The 16876-nt window shown below is 47.2% G+C and overlaps 1 protein-coding gene across 16 annotated transcripts in view; it reads right to left on the minus strand.

The window, feature by feature from the left end:
* Nucleotides 1–16876, minus strand: part of GRAP2 (GRB2 related adaptor protein 2) — a 78774-nt gene that overhangs the window by 3218 nt on the left and 58680 nt on the right. For 10 of the 16 annotated variants that reach the window (XM_021921574.2, XM_021921576.2, XM_021921575.2 and 7 more), the window contains 5 exons: nt 13869–13960; nt 9587–9706; nt 4427–4595; nt 2304–2534; nt 1043–1165 (listed from right to left, as the gene is read on the minus strand). In XM_021921574.2, coding sequence (XP_021777266.2) covers nt 1043–1165; nt 2304–2534; nt 4427–4595; nt 9587–9706; nt 13869–13960 — 735 coding nt within the window. Of the gene's footprint in view, nt 1–1042; nt 1166–2303; nt 2535–4426; nt 4596–9586; nt 9707–9918; nt 10069–13868; nt 13961–16876 lie in introns of those variants that run through there. The other 6 variants (XM_009217340.4, XM_009217337.4, XM_021921573.2 and 3 more) reach the window with 4 other exon arrangements.

Consider the following 16876-nt stretch of genomic DNA (forward strand, 5'->3'; position numbering starts at 1 on the left):
TGAGGCAGGAGGATCACTTGAGCCTAGGAGTTTGAATCTGCAGTGAGCCATGATTGTGCCACTGCACTCAAACCTGGGAGTCAGAGTGAGACCCTGTCTCAAAAAACAAAGCAAAAAAGCAATGATAAAGGCAATGGTAAAGGACTATGATAAAGACGATAAAGAACCAGAACAGAGGACTATGAGAACAGGGAAGGCCTGGCAGGCACCAGACTGAGATCAACAGACTGGACGGTGCTGGCTCAGCCCCAGGCCTCCCTAAACATTCCATCCCCTCTCATTTGATCTGTGTGTGCGTTTTTGTTTTTTTTGTTTTTTTGTTTTGTTTTTTGAGGCAGGAGGATCACTTGAGCCTAGGAGTTTGAATCTGCAGTGAGCCATGATTGTGCCACTGCACTCAAACCTGGGAGTCAGAGTGAGACCCTGTCTCAAAAAACAAAGCAAAAAAGCAATGATAAAGGCAATGGTAAAGGACTATGATAAAGACGATAAAGAACCAGAACAGAGGACTATGAGAACAGGGAAGGCCTGGCAGGCACCAGACTGAGATCAACAGACTGGACGGTGCTGGCTCAGCCCCAGGCCTCCCCAAACATTCCATCCCCTCTCATTTGATCTGTGTGTGCGTTTTTGTTTTTTTTGTTTTTTTGTTTTGTTTTTTTGAGATGGAGTTTCTCTTTTGTTGCCCAAGATGGAGTACAATGGCGCAATCTCGGCTCACTGCAACCTCTGCCTCCTGGGTTCAAGCGATTCTCCTGCCTCAGCCTCCTGAGTAGCTGGGATTACCGGCATCTGCCACCACGCCCGGCTAGTTTTTTGTATTTTTTGTAGACATGAGGTTTCACCATGTTGGCCAGGCTGGTCTCAAACTCCCGACCTCAGGTGATCCACCTGCCTCGGCCTCCCAAACTGTTGGGATTACAGGAGTGAGCCACCGTGCCCAGCCAGATCTGTGTGGTTTGAGTTTCTCCTGCCTCATCTTCTCCATTGAGCTCTGTTCCGGGGCCTTTCCCCAGGGATCCAAGAGGGATGGTTCTCATACCCCTGCTGCCTGGAGCTGCACTGGGTCTGTGTGTCTCCGATGCATAAGGGCTGCATTCATTTCACTGCCCAGGCTGGTGCCACAGTGCCCATCGTTTATGTCAAGGCTGCCTCCTCGGCGTTCCTAGAAACATACAACAGAAGAGCGGTCATCCCGCTGCCAGGACATCTCCCACCGGTTCCCCCACTGCCTTGCTCAGATGCCATCTACACAGCTGGTATATTCCAGGAATACTTACTGGTGATGACAATAAACCCTCCACGCTGAGGGGGAGGAGGACCTAAGGTCTAAAGGGACCTTAGATTCTGAAGGCAAAGAAGGCAAAGGCGGGTTTCATTTATTCAGTCAAGAAATATTTATCAGGCACCTACCACGTGTCCAGTAGCAGACACAGGGAAATATAGCTGGAAAGAGAAGGTCTCTGGCTTCATAGAGCTTCCATTTAGAGGGGGAACCATGGGCATTTAAGTGGTAAGTGAGCAGAGAGAAGAAATGTCTGTGTCTGCCCAGGAAATCAAGAAAGGCTTCACAGAGGAGGTGATGCTTGAACTCCAGCTTAGAGGAGGGGTAGGACTGCCCAGGGCGGGGCTCATCAGGCAGAGGGATCAGCATATAAAACACCACAAAGGCATGAGAGGAAACGTAGTGGACCATTCGGGTAACTAAGGTAGTGTGGGGTTGCTGGAATGTATGTTTGCACGGGAGTCGGGGGGAGGCAGCAGGGATGAGGCTGGGGAAATAGATTCTGGCAGCTCACAAAGGACTTTGTGTGCCCTGCTAAGGAATTCAGGAACAACGAACGTATTGTCCATCTCAGTAAGCTGCCTGAAAACCCATCGGGAACAAGGGTGGGAGCGGATAAATAAGTAATAAACAAGGCTCTGTTGTGGGTATTAAGCCTTTTTTTCTTGTGGATCTCGACAGCCAGATGGGTTAAGGGGCAGGAATAGATTTGGAAGTGTGCTGATAGGAAAATGAAGCAATTGTTCACTGAGTCCTCAGGGGAAGTGTGTGTGTGTGAGTGTGTGTGAGTGTGTATGTGTATGTGTATGTGTATGTGTATGTGTGTGTGTGTTCAGGCGGGAGTCATTTAATTCACAGAGATGTCTTTGCCAAGAGCAGTTTCCCTATTTCTGCCATTTGGGGGGGTCCAGGGTCTTCATCATGAACTCTCTGAGACCTAAAGAGGCTGGGCCAGGCTTGGAGGGGAGGCAGGTTCTCCTTTCCGCCGTATTGTGCCCACTGCCTTCTTTCCAGATACCTGGTGGAAATGGTGGTGCTGCAGATACCGCTGCTGTGGGGGCTGCTGCAGCTGCTGGGGCGCTGGGGCGTACTGTGGAGGCTGTAGCTGGTGCTGGTGCTGCTGCAGGGGAAGGGCTGGGGGGTGATCCGACAGCTTCCGGTTCATCGAAGGCCGGATTTCTTCTCCCACAGCCCCACTGAGGTGTGGGCCTCCCTGGGACCTCCGGTCCAGGCTGTTGCCCCGGTGACCCTGGGAGAGAGAAGAGAGATGCTGCAGATGCATCGTCCTCTCTGATCTTCGGGCCCTACGCCACCCTCGGGCAGTTGTTCCCGGACCCTGCTCATTCTGGCTCCAAGAAATAGCTGGTAGGTGGGGGCAGCTGAAAGAGAATTGATACTTCAGACCTTCACATTTTCCAAAGTGGCCTCTGTATTCTCAGATCCTCCCAGTTTTAGGAGTTCAGGTCTCTGGTTCACAGACTAACACTTTCCGCCTGGTAGCCATTTAATCCATTTCCAAGGCGCTTGTTTTTTCTCTGTGTAATCAAGCTGAAATATTCCACTTTACTGATACAATGCCGCCCCTTCTTATCACATGTTGCCACACCGCTGGACATCCTACCCTCCAGATGAGCTCCACTGTTGACTCTGCGTGATTTTGAACTGTCATTTATGGCCTGGTGATAGAGACCTAAACAGCAACATTCTTGCAATGCCATGGGAACCAGGCCTGCCGCTGGGGAAGAAGTAAGGCCTTTTTCCCTAATGTTAAAACAACCTTACGAATCAGAAATACCATATTGTTGTTTTCATTTAACAAACAATTACGTAGGACCCTGGGCGTAGCATATACCAGGCACTGTTCTAAGCGCTTTGCAAATACCAACTCATTTAATCCCGTTTAATGCAATTTTATATTGCTTCTCTTATCTCTGAATGCACATCCTAGTGAGTTAATACCTCTGTTCGTTTCCTGGTTAGAGTGATTCACAAGGTCTTGGCTAGCCTTTGTTTTCCTTTCTCAACTTCTGTGTGCATTTGGTGGGAACTTCTTTTCTCCTTTGGCAGTAACTTCTCAGGCTTAAAAGCAACTACGGACTTGAAAAAGGAGGATTTTCTTGACTTCCCCAAAGCACACATTGCTTTCACAGTCTCAATACCTTTTCAAATAACCTGTCCCTAGGATTTCAGCTATTCTAGTGAATGCTTCTTCCTATGATACCTGTCTCTTATAACCATGTTATTTCCTTTGAAAAATAGTTTATAAATTGGTGTGTGTGTGTGTGTGTATGTGAGAGAGACAGTGTGTGTGTGTATGTGTGAATTTACTTATGGGAGGCAAGTTAACATTTTCTTAGTGCTTAATATGGACCAGACTCTGATAGTGCTTAGTGTAGTAACTCATTTACTCCTCACAACAGCCCAGTGAGGGAGGCTTTATTGTTCTCTCCATTCTACTGATGAGAAAACTGATACTCAGAAGGTTTCTTAACTTGGCTAGGGAATACAGGTAGCTAAGTGATTAAAGCAGGATCTCATACCAGGTCTGTCTGACGCATTTCCTTTTAAAGCAATACTCTGTATTCCAAACAGTTCCTACAGCAATAATTCCATGTGCAGTTTTCTCCTCCCATGTCCTCTCCACCCCCAATCCCATCATAGAACTCCAACTGCTGAATTAATTCCTGACCTCTAGGCTGTTCCCTAATGTCCCCGTCTGTAGCACCCCCAACTCCTTCATCTTGGGCAACTCTTGAGCTAGGTTGAAAACTTTGGTGTAGCAATGTCTATGAATAACAAACAAACAGCACCTGTGGTAAGAACTGATGCTTGTTGAGTGCAGTGTGACGAGGAATGACATGAAGCATGGGATACATTATCTTCTCCAACCTTCACAGCCATCCTGGGAGGTAGATATTACCATTATCCCTACTTCATGGATGAGGAAACTGAGGCTCAGAGAACTTTCCAAAGTCACACAACTAGGAAGTATTAAGTTGAGATCTGACCTCAGAGCTCTGAGCCCTGTCTTTCAGTACACTCAGAGGATATACCCATCCTATGCATTTTTCCTTGCGGTTCCCGTGAGAACTTGGGCTGCCTAAAATCTCTAGATTGGGGTCGATCGGACCTGGAGCATACCTGGTCTTCTCGGGTTCTGTCTCTAAGGAAGATCTGCTTCTGTCTGGAGATGGAATTTGTCCTGTAGTAGTCCACCAGCTTGTTTAGGGATGGAAACTTCTCAGTCCACAGAAAGTAATTACCCTTGTTGTCTCGCATGACCTTGAAGTGTTGAACGTCATCCTCATGCCTGGAGATCAAGGCAAAACGAAATTGTATGTTACACGGTGATAATGTCACCACCTCCAGGCTGCTCACATCTGGGATGGTGGAGTTCTCTTTCGGCAGGAGATGTAGATATGGATGACTCACTCATCACTGGGCAGGTGGGCCAGCCCAGTCAGGCTTCAGCAGGAGCTTTCTAGGATGGACCACTTAGGATACAGGCTATGCTAGAGGGGATTTACATCAGCAGAAGGTAATCAGATGAGCTAAAATTTGTCTTGGACACTGGAACTAGCCTTTCACAAGAAAAGCATGTTCCAAGTACCTTAACGACTAAGAGATCAAAGACCTTTTCACAATGTTTATTTGCAAGATGTCGATGGGGTTATTTCAAGCTCCTATTATCTTTCTGTTACCAGAAATACTTTGGACCATCTCCTAATTTAAGCCCATAAGCTAGCACTGGCAGGTAAGAAGCTGCTCTCTTTCCTAAGAAATATGTCACATTTTTTCTCCATGTAATAAGGATCATCTTGGTTTATGTTTTGCATAAATAAGGTTACAAAGTGTTTTCAGCTTTTGGCGAAATAGCTTTGTATGAAATATAGAGTTTTTAAAATTTTTTTTGAAATGGAGTCTCACTCTGTTGCCTAGGCTGGAGCGCAGTGGTGCGATCTCTGTTCACTGCAACCTCTGCCTCCCAGGTTCAAGCGATTCTCCTGTCTCGGCCTCCTGAGTAGCTGGGATTACAGGCACCTACCATCACACCTGGCTAGCTTTTTTGTATTTCTAGTAAAGATGGGGTTTCACCATGTTTGTCAGGCTGGTCTTGAAGTCTAGACCTCTGGTGATCCACCCGCCTCGGACTCCCAAAGTGCTGGGATTACAGGCGTGAGGCACTGTGCCCGGCAAAATGATAGAGTTTTAATTGGCAAGGATCTTGGAGATTGTTTAGCCTTACTTCTCCATTTTACAGATGAGAACACTGAGGTTCAGAGAGGTTCGGGGGGTTGGCCAAGGTCACTGCTGAGTGGCAGGACTGAGGCCAGAACCCTGAGTCTCTGACTCCAGTCTAGTGAGCTTGCCTGTCACGCCACGTAAACATGGTAACTTCTTTTAGATCAGCACCTTCTGATGCCAGTCTGGACTCACAAATGATGGGATACATTCAAACCAGGGCTAGAGAAAATGGATTTTATCCATCTAGGAAGGGTGGACTGAGCCTTTACCATTAGATCCAGTTTTACTTCATTGCCAAGTCATTCTCTTTTGGATGTAAGTTTATTTTCAAACGACATACATTTATATCTAAAAATAAACCAGCACTAGTGATGCCAATTGCCTGATGTAAAAGAAAGGTCAAGAATTTTAAAGGGTCTTGGAGAGTAAAGATACCTCTGAGAGTAAGTGGAGGTTTCTTAGGGATGGATTTAGGGATCTGTGTTAAGAAGGACATGGAAATTCTGAGCCTCAGTCTCATCTTACATGCTGAGATTTGCTCATAGCTGAGTGAAGCCAAAGGTTGTGCAAGTGGCCTCTTGCTTGACTGATTTGGGGTGGTAATCAACATATTGCAATCACTGCGTGGTCTTCCCCTTGGTTTTGGCCACCAACAGATACTTTCTTCCTTCTAAGACAACATGGATCAAATCAAAGTCATTACCCTTCACATTCGGGTGAGGAGGAGGAGGAAATATTCTTATGATATTATAATTTTTCATCCACCACCTCAAAGAACTCAGAGTGTGAAACACTAACCCTTTTACTCTCATAAGCTGTAAGGATGGATGTGAGGGTTGCTGCTGGTCATCTGGGTCTACAAGGAGAGGATGGCCTGACTATTGTCCCAAGCCTGAAGTGGAACAAAGGAAAGGATGCGACTCAGGGCGCTGGACTCCAAAATCTGGTGTTTTAGGCCCTTAACAAATGCTGAGCGATAGAACTACAATTAGCTCTTAATTATTTGTGCCCATGACAGATGTAAAAATAATTAACAATGATTTTGCTTTGGAAAATATTATACTGCATTTCTACAGAAGATGTGATAATGATTACGGTAATTGTCACCATAACTAGAAGCTTCATTGCCTCAATATCAGGGGAAGACTTTGGTAGAAGTCAAGGCTGACTGTTTTGTAGAATTCACTTTAATAAAAACAAATATAAACCATAGTTCTGGGTCCGGGCACAGTGGGTCACGCCTATAATCCTAGCACTTTGGGAGGCTGAGGCGGGCAGATCCCATGAGGCCAGGAGTTCAAGGCCAGCTTGGCCAACATGACGAAACCTCGTCTCTACTAAAAACAACCACACACACACACAAATTAGCCAGGCATGGTGGTGCGAACCTGTGGTCCCAGCTACTCGGGAGGCCAAGGCATGAGAATTGCTGTGAACCTGGGAGGCGGAGGTTGCAAGGAGCCAGGATCGTGCCACTGCACTCCAGCCTGGGTGACAGAGCGAGAGTCTGTCTCAAAAAACCAACAAAACCACAAAAACCATAGTTTCTAGCTGAAAAAGCCAGAGTCATCTTCATGCAAACCAAAGGCCCAAGAGATACCCCTCAGTCTAACAAATTACTTGGTCAAGTTTATGATGGGGTAGAGAGGGGAGGCTTAAGAAATAGATTTGACTTGTAATATATATACATACATGTTAAATATAATATACGTAAAATTGTTTTTTCTAATTATATATGTATATAATATATGTAAATAATCTTTTTCTTTTGAGACAGGGTCTTGCTCTGTCACCCAGGCTAGAGTGCAGTGGCACAACCTTGGCTCACCACAGCCTCAACCTCCCAGGCCCCAACAATCCCTTCACCTCAGCCTTCCAAGTAGTTGGGACCACAGGCATGTGCCACCACACTGGGTTAATTTTTTATTTTTAGTAGAGATGAGGTCTTGTTATGTTGCCCTGGCTGGTCTCCAACTCGTTGGCTCAAGCAATCCTCCCACCTCAGCCTCCCAAAGTGCTGGGATTACAGGCATGAGCCACAGCGCCCAACCTGGACTTGTAATATATGTTAATGGAGCAAAATTTCATTAATTAAGACCTAACAAGATTAGAATTTGTGATACATCAATATTGGCCTGAACTCAAGTTTACCATTCTCCAAGCTATGAAAATAAAGTTTTTCTTGAGGAAAATTAAGAGTTTAAGCAAGATTGCAAGGGCAATGCTAAAGAGCCCACTTTAAAGGTATGCAGGCATACAAATTGTTGACTTGTTATTTTTAAGTCCTTCCTACCTATCCTTTCAAATATCCATTCTTTCTAAATAGCAAAGTGGCCACAGTTTATTACTTGAGATTGGATTTCTGTCCTTAAAACAAAGCCACATGCCTTTCAAAATATATTGAATCAACCAGATCGGTATTTCCTGTCAATAACCTGACAGTAACGTTTTACTGTACTTCTCCTGATCTGCTAACAGCATTATATTCTTGCAGTTTCACATGTGGTCAAGTCTGATACGTGACTTGCGATCCCCAACATGCTGACCACACACAGTGTTCCGAATTGGGCTTCTGAGTTTGGGGCTGTGTAATGTCTACACATGGACTGAGTCACTTCCTATGGGGTGCTGCACCTTAGTGAGATTTCGCTGTTACAGTCCTCCCCCACTCCTGGCCCTCCTCGGCTCTGTTCTCTTGTTTTCGGTTTTGTTGTACTGTGCTGTGTTGAAGTAGCCTTTCTTTTGGTTCAGCTGCCTACAACTCTACATGTATTTGTTGGGGCTCAGAAAATGACACCCCTTGGCATGCTGAGTGCTTTGAACCAAACGAGATTGGAAGGCTTCACAAGTAGCCTTGGAAGCAAAGTCTTCCTTTGGCCTTTTCCTGACCTCCGGTCTCCCGCTCCTCTTTCTCCCCGTGCGTGAGTCATAGAAATTAGAATTCCTCTTCCCCACAGCGGGTCAGAGAGACTAGAAGGGTCACTATTAGGGAGGCCAAGGCAGGAGGATTGCTTAAAGCCAGGAGTCTGAGATCAGCTCAGGCAACATAGTAAGACCCAGTCTCTACAAAAAAATAAGTTAAAAAAATAATAGTAGCCAGGTGTGGTGGTGTGCACCTGTATCCCCAGCTACTCGAGAGGCTGAGGTGGGAAGATGGCTTGAGCCTGGGACGCAGAGGCTGTGGTGAGCGATGATTGCGTCACTGCACTCCAGCCTGGGCAACAGATCAAGACCCTGTCCCCCCCACCCCCCCCAAAAAAAAAGAAAAAGAAAAAGAAAACAAACTTGGGACAGGCCTTGTTCAGTTTCCCACCTCAGTCTGTTATCTTAGATCAAACCCCCTTTGTCCAATCCCATTTCGACAGGGCTGTCTATCCTTTGTCGAACCTAAGCATAAAAATGGACGGCTTTCCCTGGGTTTTGAGTCTTCATTTCTGAAGGCTTCTGTGTCACATGAGTCTTTGATTAAACAAACGTGTCCACTCTCCTCGTTAACCTGTCTTGTAGGAGTGTCAGCTGTGACTCCTCTGATGGGCGAAGAAAGGTGCCACACCTTTTCCGCCCCTGTACATCCTACAGCAATGACTTGAGATTTCTATTTTCCCCTGACTCTTCTTCAGATATGCATCAATCATAAAAGAAAAGGTTAAGATTTAAACCCCCAGATGGATCTGGACAAGTGGGAGTTCTCCTCCTCCTACCCCTTCTTCCTTCCACAAATACTCACTGAGTGTCTCTATTTTGTGCAAGACACTGTTAAAGGCATAAAGATGAAGTAGAGGAAAATCCTGCCCTTTCAGAAGCACCTGGGCTAGAAGGGGAGGCAGATGGGCATAGAAATAATTTTGAATACACACCAGTGTGCTAAGGAGTGGTGTGCGTGTGTTCTGGGGAGGCACTGGGAACAGCAGGTTGTGAAGCTGCTGCCATGCTTGGCCCCTAGGCCACCATGCTTCTGACCATTGGGTCATATTCCAGAGGTCCCTTCATGGCTTCAGCATTCTGGGAGGTTAACAGGCTGAGAAGGGTCAAGGTGGTGTCAGGAATGGCCAGTACCTGACAGAGATGGAGAAGTCCCCTGGGGAGCTCTGGCTGGCCCGGATGATGAAGAAACCAACCTCCTTGCCCATGAGTAAGTTCTCTGCCTGGTGTCGAGAGAGGCCTTCGTGAAACCATCTGTGGGGCGAGATCAAACAAGAGGATCAGGATGAGACACAGGAGTGACAGGAGGGAGACGTGAAGAAGAGGTGACCCAGAGGGAAAGAGGCTGGGGACTCTGTACAATAGGGAGCAGAAAGAGACCAAAGAGGGGCCAGGGGCTGTTTGAAATCAAACCAGTGCTCCGGGCAGCTTTCAGGAAAGGCGAGGGAGCGTTCCCCTTGACTCACCCTCTTTGTTCCTTCTCTCCAGGAGAAGTCTCTCTCCAGCCTGGGAAACAATCATGGAAATGTGTCGCTGCACCAAAATGGGGCAGTGTGGGAGTGACTCACTGCAGGAAGCAGCCGCCTGCCGGCAGCTGCGGAAGAGATAGACCGGAGCTGCGGGGACAGAGGATGCACCGGGGAGGGAAGGGAAGGCTTCAGGCACTGGGGCCAACCAGGTGCAGCCGGCTGAGCAGGGCCTGGGGTGCTCATGCCTGCACTGAGGCCTCCGTGGCCTAGAGGCTCCTCCCTGGGCATTAAAGGAGAGTTACAGCCCAGGGTGTCATGTTACCTAGGCGGGCATGGAGCACAAGGGGGCTTTGCTCAGTGTGCCTAGCAGAGGCTGCAGTGTTTCTAGAGAGTCCAGTGTACACACTTGGAAATGAGTGAGGCTGGCAGCAGCCAGAGAGCGGCGTCTATACAACCAGATCCTGGGCCCGCCCCAAAAATCCAGGCTGGGAAATAATCTTTACTGTGGAAAAGAAGAAACAGGAGAAACCGCTCTATCAGCAGAACGGTCAGGGTGGCAGCCCCTGGAGGTACAGCTGCACACAGCGTGGCATGTATGAAATAGGTCAAACACTTACACAGGGCCAGGCAAGCTGTGGCTGCAGCCTCAAGGCAGGAGGCCAGAGACCTCTCTCGACCACAGACAAGCAAAATGAGTGTCTACAATCACTCAGCGGCCAAAGGTGGGACTGTGTCACATTGCTTCAAGGTGGCTGCTCTAATTGCTGCCACCAGAAGGTTCATATGCATGTTCCTTGAAGATAAAAGCCTGTCAGGCCTTGGCTTTGGATTCCTTTGTGAGCAATTCTCTGTGCTTTCTAGAATTTGGGAACCTGAGACAAGGGTAGCAGGAAGGAGGTACTTATTGGAGACTGAGTCTCCCTCCGGGACTGAGGGGGAAGGTTGGCTGTGCTCTGAGGGGGCTGAAAGCAGCAGTTTCTGGTGACCTGGAAATTCTGCCTGAGTATTTGCCACACAATTCTATAGGGCTAAACAAGAGACTACCACACGTACCACTGCCTTGTGTGGGAAATGTAACGGGGATGGGAAAAGGAATAGGGTATGCACCACAGCAGCTGTATCGCAAAGGAAATATTTTAGAAGTGAAGGGGATTTAGGAAATACACATTTGTCCTCCGACTGCAATCTGATGGGGGCTTCTTTCAAGATTTGTAAAAATTACCACACATTGCATATTAGACATGAGTGGTTATGGTTTCAATATTACATATTCATTCATTCGTTCAAAAGCTTTACTGAACATCTAGTACTGTGCTGGGCCCCCTCCTGCGCACTGAGGACATGGTAGTGGGCAGAACAGACACCTACCCCTGCCCTCAGGGAGCTTACGTTCTAGTCGAGGGGGACACAAACAAAAGAACAAAATAATTAAGACCTGCAGTGTGCCAGATGATGGTAAGTGCTGTAGAGAATATGAAAACAGATTTTTTTTTCTATTTCAGAGATGGGGCGCTGCAGGTGGGAGATTAATATAAGGTATGGTGATGAGAAAGACCTCACTGAAAAGGAAACATTCTAAACCTGTAGGGGACTGGGGTGTGGGAGGAACCAACACAACAGACTGAGGAGGAGAAGCCAGGGCAGTGGGAGGACAAACGGAGGAAGGATGTTCTGGAGCCAAAATGAAGAAGGTGTTCTAGTGGGAGGGGGATCCCCAGGGCAGGTCAGGCTGAGATGACCCCTGGGAGCTGCAGCCCATGGCGTGCCTGGCGGGAAGGGTCGGGAGATGAGGAGTTGGAAGCAGCAAATATACACACTCCTTTTGAAGAGATGGAGTGGCAACTGCAAGGGGATTTGATATTAAGAGTTTTCTTGTTTTATTTATTTAATTTTTTTTTTTCTTTGAAACAGAGTCTCTCTCTGCTGCCCAGACTGGAGTGCAGTGATGTAATCACAGCCCACCACAGCCTTGAACTCCCAGGCTCAAGCGATCCTTCTGCCTCAGCCTCCCAAGCAGCTGGGACTACAGGTGCATGCCACCACGCCCAGCTAATTTAAAACATTTTTTTGTAGAGATGGGTCTCGCTATGTTGCCCAGGCTGGTCTCAAACTCCTAGCCTCAAGTGATCCTCCTCCCTCAGCCTCTAAAAGGACTGGGACTACAGGAATCTGCCACCACAAAACCCACCTGGCCTCTGGGTTTGGTTTTGTTTGTTTGTTTGTGTTTTGGTACGTTGAAAGAAATTGCAGCATGTGTGTTTGCTGACAGGAATGATCAAGCAGAGAGGGAAAGGAGGTTGATGTGGGAGAGAGAGAGGAGAATTTCTGCTAGAAGCAGTGACAGTTCCTTCCAGCCAGCTGCAGGAAAGGCCGACTGTTTGAGCACACTTGCGGGAGGCAGGTGGATGTGGTAGGGGTGGGGTGGGGGGTGAGGAATCTGGGAGCTTCACTTCTGGTGGCTTTCATTGTTCCAGAGAACCTGGAATCAAGGTCACAGGCTGAGAGTGATGCAGGGAGGGGCTGGAGGTTTGAGGAGCAGGTGGGGTATGCAGAGGTCACCGAGCAGATTCCTGGGCAGCATCAAGGGCCCTGTCAAGGTCAGTGGTCATTCTCTTGGTTTGGTGGTCAGTTCAGGTTCACCATGAGTGTTGCTCCTGCACCTCGCTGGAGTCACCAATACTACTGTGGTTTTCTAACAAACTTTTGCTCTTTGAGCTAGACCCTGGTTCTGAGGCAAGATTAGATTTCTATCTAACCCTTGTGGTCAATTCTTGAGACAAACGAAGCCCAATCTCAATTTTGCATTTCCTCTTTAGGAAGAGAACTTCCCCTTCCCCCACTGACTTCTCTCACTGGGGTGAGCACGCTTTACTGAAGGCAGGGAGTGTCCGTCTGTCCACCCACCCAGTGAAGGCTGAGAGCCTGGTGAGGATGGTTAGGATTGGGAGGTCACAGAGAAGTGCTTAGGAGAGCAGCTCTCAAAGTGGGGTGGCCAATGGCGCCCCCTTTGGAATTCTAGGGAACCCTGTGATTGAAATCACTATAGGTAATTTGAGTTTACAAACTCATTTTATAAAAACTTAAAATAGGCCAGGCGCAGTGGCTCATACCTGTAATCCCAGCACTTTGGGAGGCCAACGCAGGTGGATCACCTGAGTTCAAGAGTTTGAGATCAGCTTGTCCATCATGGTGAAACCCCGTTTCTACTAAAAATACAAAAGTTAGCCAAGTGTGGTGACATGCACCTGTAATTCCAGCTACTAGGGAGGCTGAGACAGGAGAATTGCAATGAGCTGAGATGCACTCCAGCCTGTGCAACAGAGCAAGACTCCGTCTCAAAACAAACAAAACAAAACAAACAAACAACAACAAAAAACCTCCAAAACTTAAAATAGGCTGGGCACGGTGGCTCATGCCTGTAATCCCAGCACTTTGGGAGGCTGAGGCAGCAGATCACGTGAGGTCAGGAGTTGGGGACCAGCCTGGCCAACATGGTGAAACCCTGTCTCTACTAAAAATAGAAAAACTAGCCCGGCGTGGTGGCATGTGCCTGTAATTCCAGCAACTCGGGAGGCTGAGGCGAGAGGATGGTTGAGCCCAGGAGTTTCAGGCTGCAGTGAGTGGTGATGGAGTCACCACACTCCAGCCTGGGTGACAGAGTGAGACCCTGACTCACAAAAAAAAACTAAAAAAATAAAAAAGGAAAGAAATACTTAAAATAGCAATACACACACATGGTGTAAACATCAAAAGGGAATGAAATGAAATGCAAAGTCTCCTGCCTGCCCTGGCCTTCAGCTGCGTGCTCTGGCGTCTCTCTGGAGAGATCTCTAGAGTCAGCCATTTTTGACAATGTCCTGGGTTCCCATGGACAATTGTAGTGATTGCTGGGAAAGTCAGAGGAGTGTGTGGGGGTAGGCCCATCTCAGCAGGCTGTGAATACTTACTCGGGAAACTGGATGTCTATGAAATTCTTGGGCACATATCCTTCCTGGCTCCCAAGCTCCGCCTTAAACCACTCCTCTTGGTTACTCAAAATCTACATGGAAGAAAAGGAAAGACAAAGACATTGGAGGGAGGACACCAAAAAACAAGAGAAAGGGGCTGTAGGGCAAAGAAGGACCTTTGGACTTAGAGGGAAAATATGTTAATAAGTTGAAAGAACTGAACAGCCATCCACTTATGTCACCCCACTGTGGCTTGGCCTCCCAGATTCAGCACTCAGGGACTTCCCTGAATCCCTTCTTCTATTTTGGAAATTCATTTGTCCCAGGTAGCACCTTAAGTTCCTCATCTGAGCAGATGGTGGGAAGCCAAGAGTGGCTACTCCATAGTTTTTTGTTTTTTGTTTTTTCTCTTCCAGGTAACCAGGAAACTTTTCTGTTTTTTTGTTTGTTTGTTTGGTTGGTTGGTTTTTGTTTTTTTGAGATGGAGTCTTGCTCTGTTGCCAGGCTGGGGTGCAGTGGCGCGATCTCAGCTCACTGCAACCTCCACCTCCTGGGTCCAAGTGATCCTCCTGCCTCAGCCTCCCAAGTACCTGGGATTACAGGCATGCACCACCACATCTGGCTAATTGTTCGTATTTTTAGTAGAGACGAGTTCCACCATGTTGGCCAGGATTGTCTTGATCTTTTGACCTAGTGATCCACCTGCCTTGACCTCCCAAAGTGCTGGGATTACAGGTATGAACCACCAGGCCTGGCCCAGGAAACTTTCAAAAATTTAATTTTTGTTTTTTAAACAGGCAGATTAAAACTTAAACATCCCAGTGGGGCCAGCTTTGGAAACAGTAACTCTTTGTGTTCGCATGCTGTGTATTTCACAGATAGTTTGGCTGGAACTCAAGATACTGGGGATGCCTTTTCTAAACTTGCTTTTAGAGCCAGATCCCAAGCAAAACCAAAAGTTCTGTCTTGTTACTCTGTGGCCTCACTTTGACTGTGACCCCACATGTTATTGTCTACCTTGGTTAGTCATATTACTCACCAGACTTGACTGTATGTGGCTTCTGGTTTCTCAAAAAATGAGATTCACCATTAAAAGACAAATATTTGGCACTGCCACTGAGAATGTTTTGAAAGTCTGAGGCCAGGCGTGGTGGCTCACACCTGTAATCCCAGCACTTTGAGAGGCCGAGGAGCATAGATCAGTTGAGGCCAGGATTCAAGACCAGCCTGTCCGTCATGGTGGAACGCTGTCTCTACTAAAAATACTAAAAGTAGCCGGGCCTGGTGGCACATGCCTGTAATCCCAGCGACTTGGGAGGCTGACACAGGAGAATTGCTTGAACCCAGGAGGCGAGGTTGCAGTGAACCGTGATCTTGCCACTGCAATCCAGCCTGGGAAACAGAGTAAGACTCTCTCTTAAAAAACAAATCTTTTTTTAAGTCTATGATATAGACTAGAACAATAATTCTAAATAAGGATAGCAGAGCAAAAGATGGAAAGAACCCTGATAATGCACTGAACCACTGAATTAGATGATACCCAGGAGCCTTCCTACTTCTGGACTTTGAGAAATCACAAGTCTTTGTTATTGTTTAAGCCATTTTTAGTTTATGTTTCTTGTTCCTGAAAATATCTTAACTGATAGAAGTACGATGATAAAGAAGAAAGCAGAAATAGATAGAAAAGGCATTCATATGTGGAGCAGAGACCACTTGCCTCAGCAATGAAAGGAGTTACTGAGGCCAAGTCAGATGGCAATGGAACTTCCTCCTTCAGCTCTGAGGAGGTGTGGTGCATTCTGGGAATGAAATGCCTCCAGGTGGCCGGAATGTAGACTGTGAATATCTTGAAATGTAGGGGCAGCCCTTAAAGGATTTTGAGCAGGGAAATAACAGTGAGAATAGAGTTCAGAAAGAGCTCTTGCTGGGTGTGATGGCTCACGCCTGTAATCCCAGCACTTTAGGAGGCCCAAGCGGGACGATTGCTTGAGCCCAGGAGTTTGAGACCAGCCTGGGCAACAAAGCGAGACCTTGTCTCTATGAATATAAAAATAAAACCTAGCAAGGCGTGGTGGAAGTGCATCTGTAGTCCTAGCTACTCAGGAGGCTGAAGCGGGAGGAGCGCGTGAGCCCAGGAGTTAAAGGCTATAGTGAGCTCTGATTGCACCATTGTACTACAGCCTGGACAACAGAGACAGGCTCTGTCTCTAATTCAGAGAGAGAGAGACAGAGAGACAGAGAGACAGAGAGAGAGTTCTGTATCAGAGATCAGAATGTGAAGATAGATTGGAAGGCTAAAGTTGGGAGAGAAACTGTAGGAAGATGAGCGCAGCCCTCCAGGCAAGAGATGATAGGGCCTGGGCTAAGAAGAGGCGAGGATATATTTTAGAGAAATTCAGGAAGCAAACAGGCAGGATTTCTTGGCCAATCTTGGAAGCTAAGAGAGAAGAGGATTCTGGGATGCCACTGGATTTCTGGCTTGGGAGACTGAGTAGGTGGTGATGGCTTTATAGAAATAGAAGATACACAAGAGGAGGCAGGGCTGAGAAAGGGCTCATGGGCTTCAGATTGCATGCGGTGATTGTGAATTGAATTATTCAACTGAGAAGAAAAGCTCAGGAAGCAGCTGGATATGTCAGTCTGGATCCAGGAGAGAGGGTGAGGGTGGGGCTTGGGGTTTCAGAGTCATCAGAAAGTGGGTGGAGTTGAAGTCACAGGGCCCATGGACTTCTCTCTCCCAGAAAAGAAGATGGGAAGATAATGGAAAGAACTAAGTGCTTGAGCGGAGATGATGACCTATTTCTAACATCACTCCAAGGTGGAAGGAAGGGGACAGTGTTGTGGGTTGGGAATCAGAAGACCTGGTTTCTAGCTTGGCTCCATCACTAGATATGTGATCTTGGCCAAGTCAATTAGCCATGTGAAAACTGGGGATAATAATAGCCATCTAGCACCTCACAGAGCTGATGTGAGGATCAAATGAGCCCTGGTACCTGAAAGTCCTTCAG

This window comes from Papio anubis, chromosome 16 (assembly GCF_008728515.1).
Source record: "Papio anubis isolate 15944 chromosome 16, Panubis1.0, whole genome shotgun sequence".
NCBI lineage: Eukaryota > Metazoa > Chordata > Mammalia > Primates > Cercopithecidae > Papio > Papio anubis.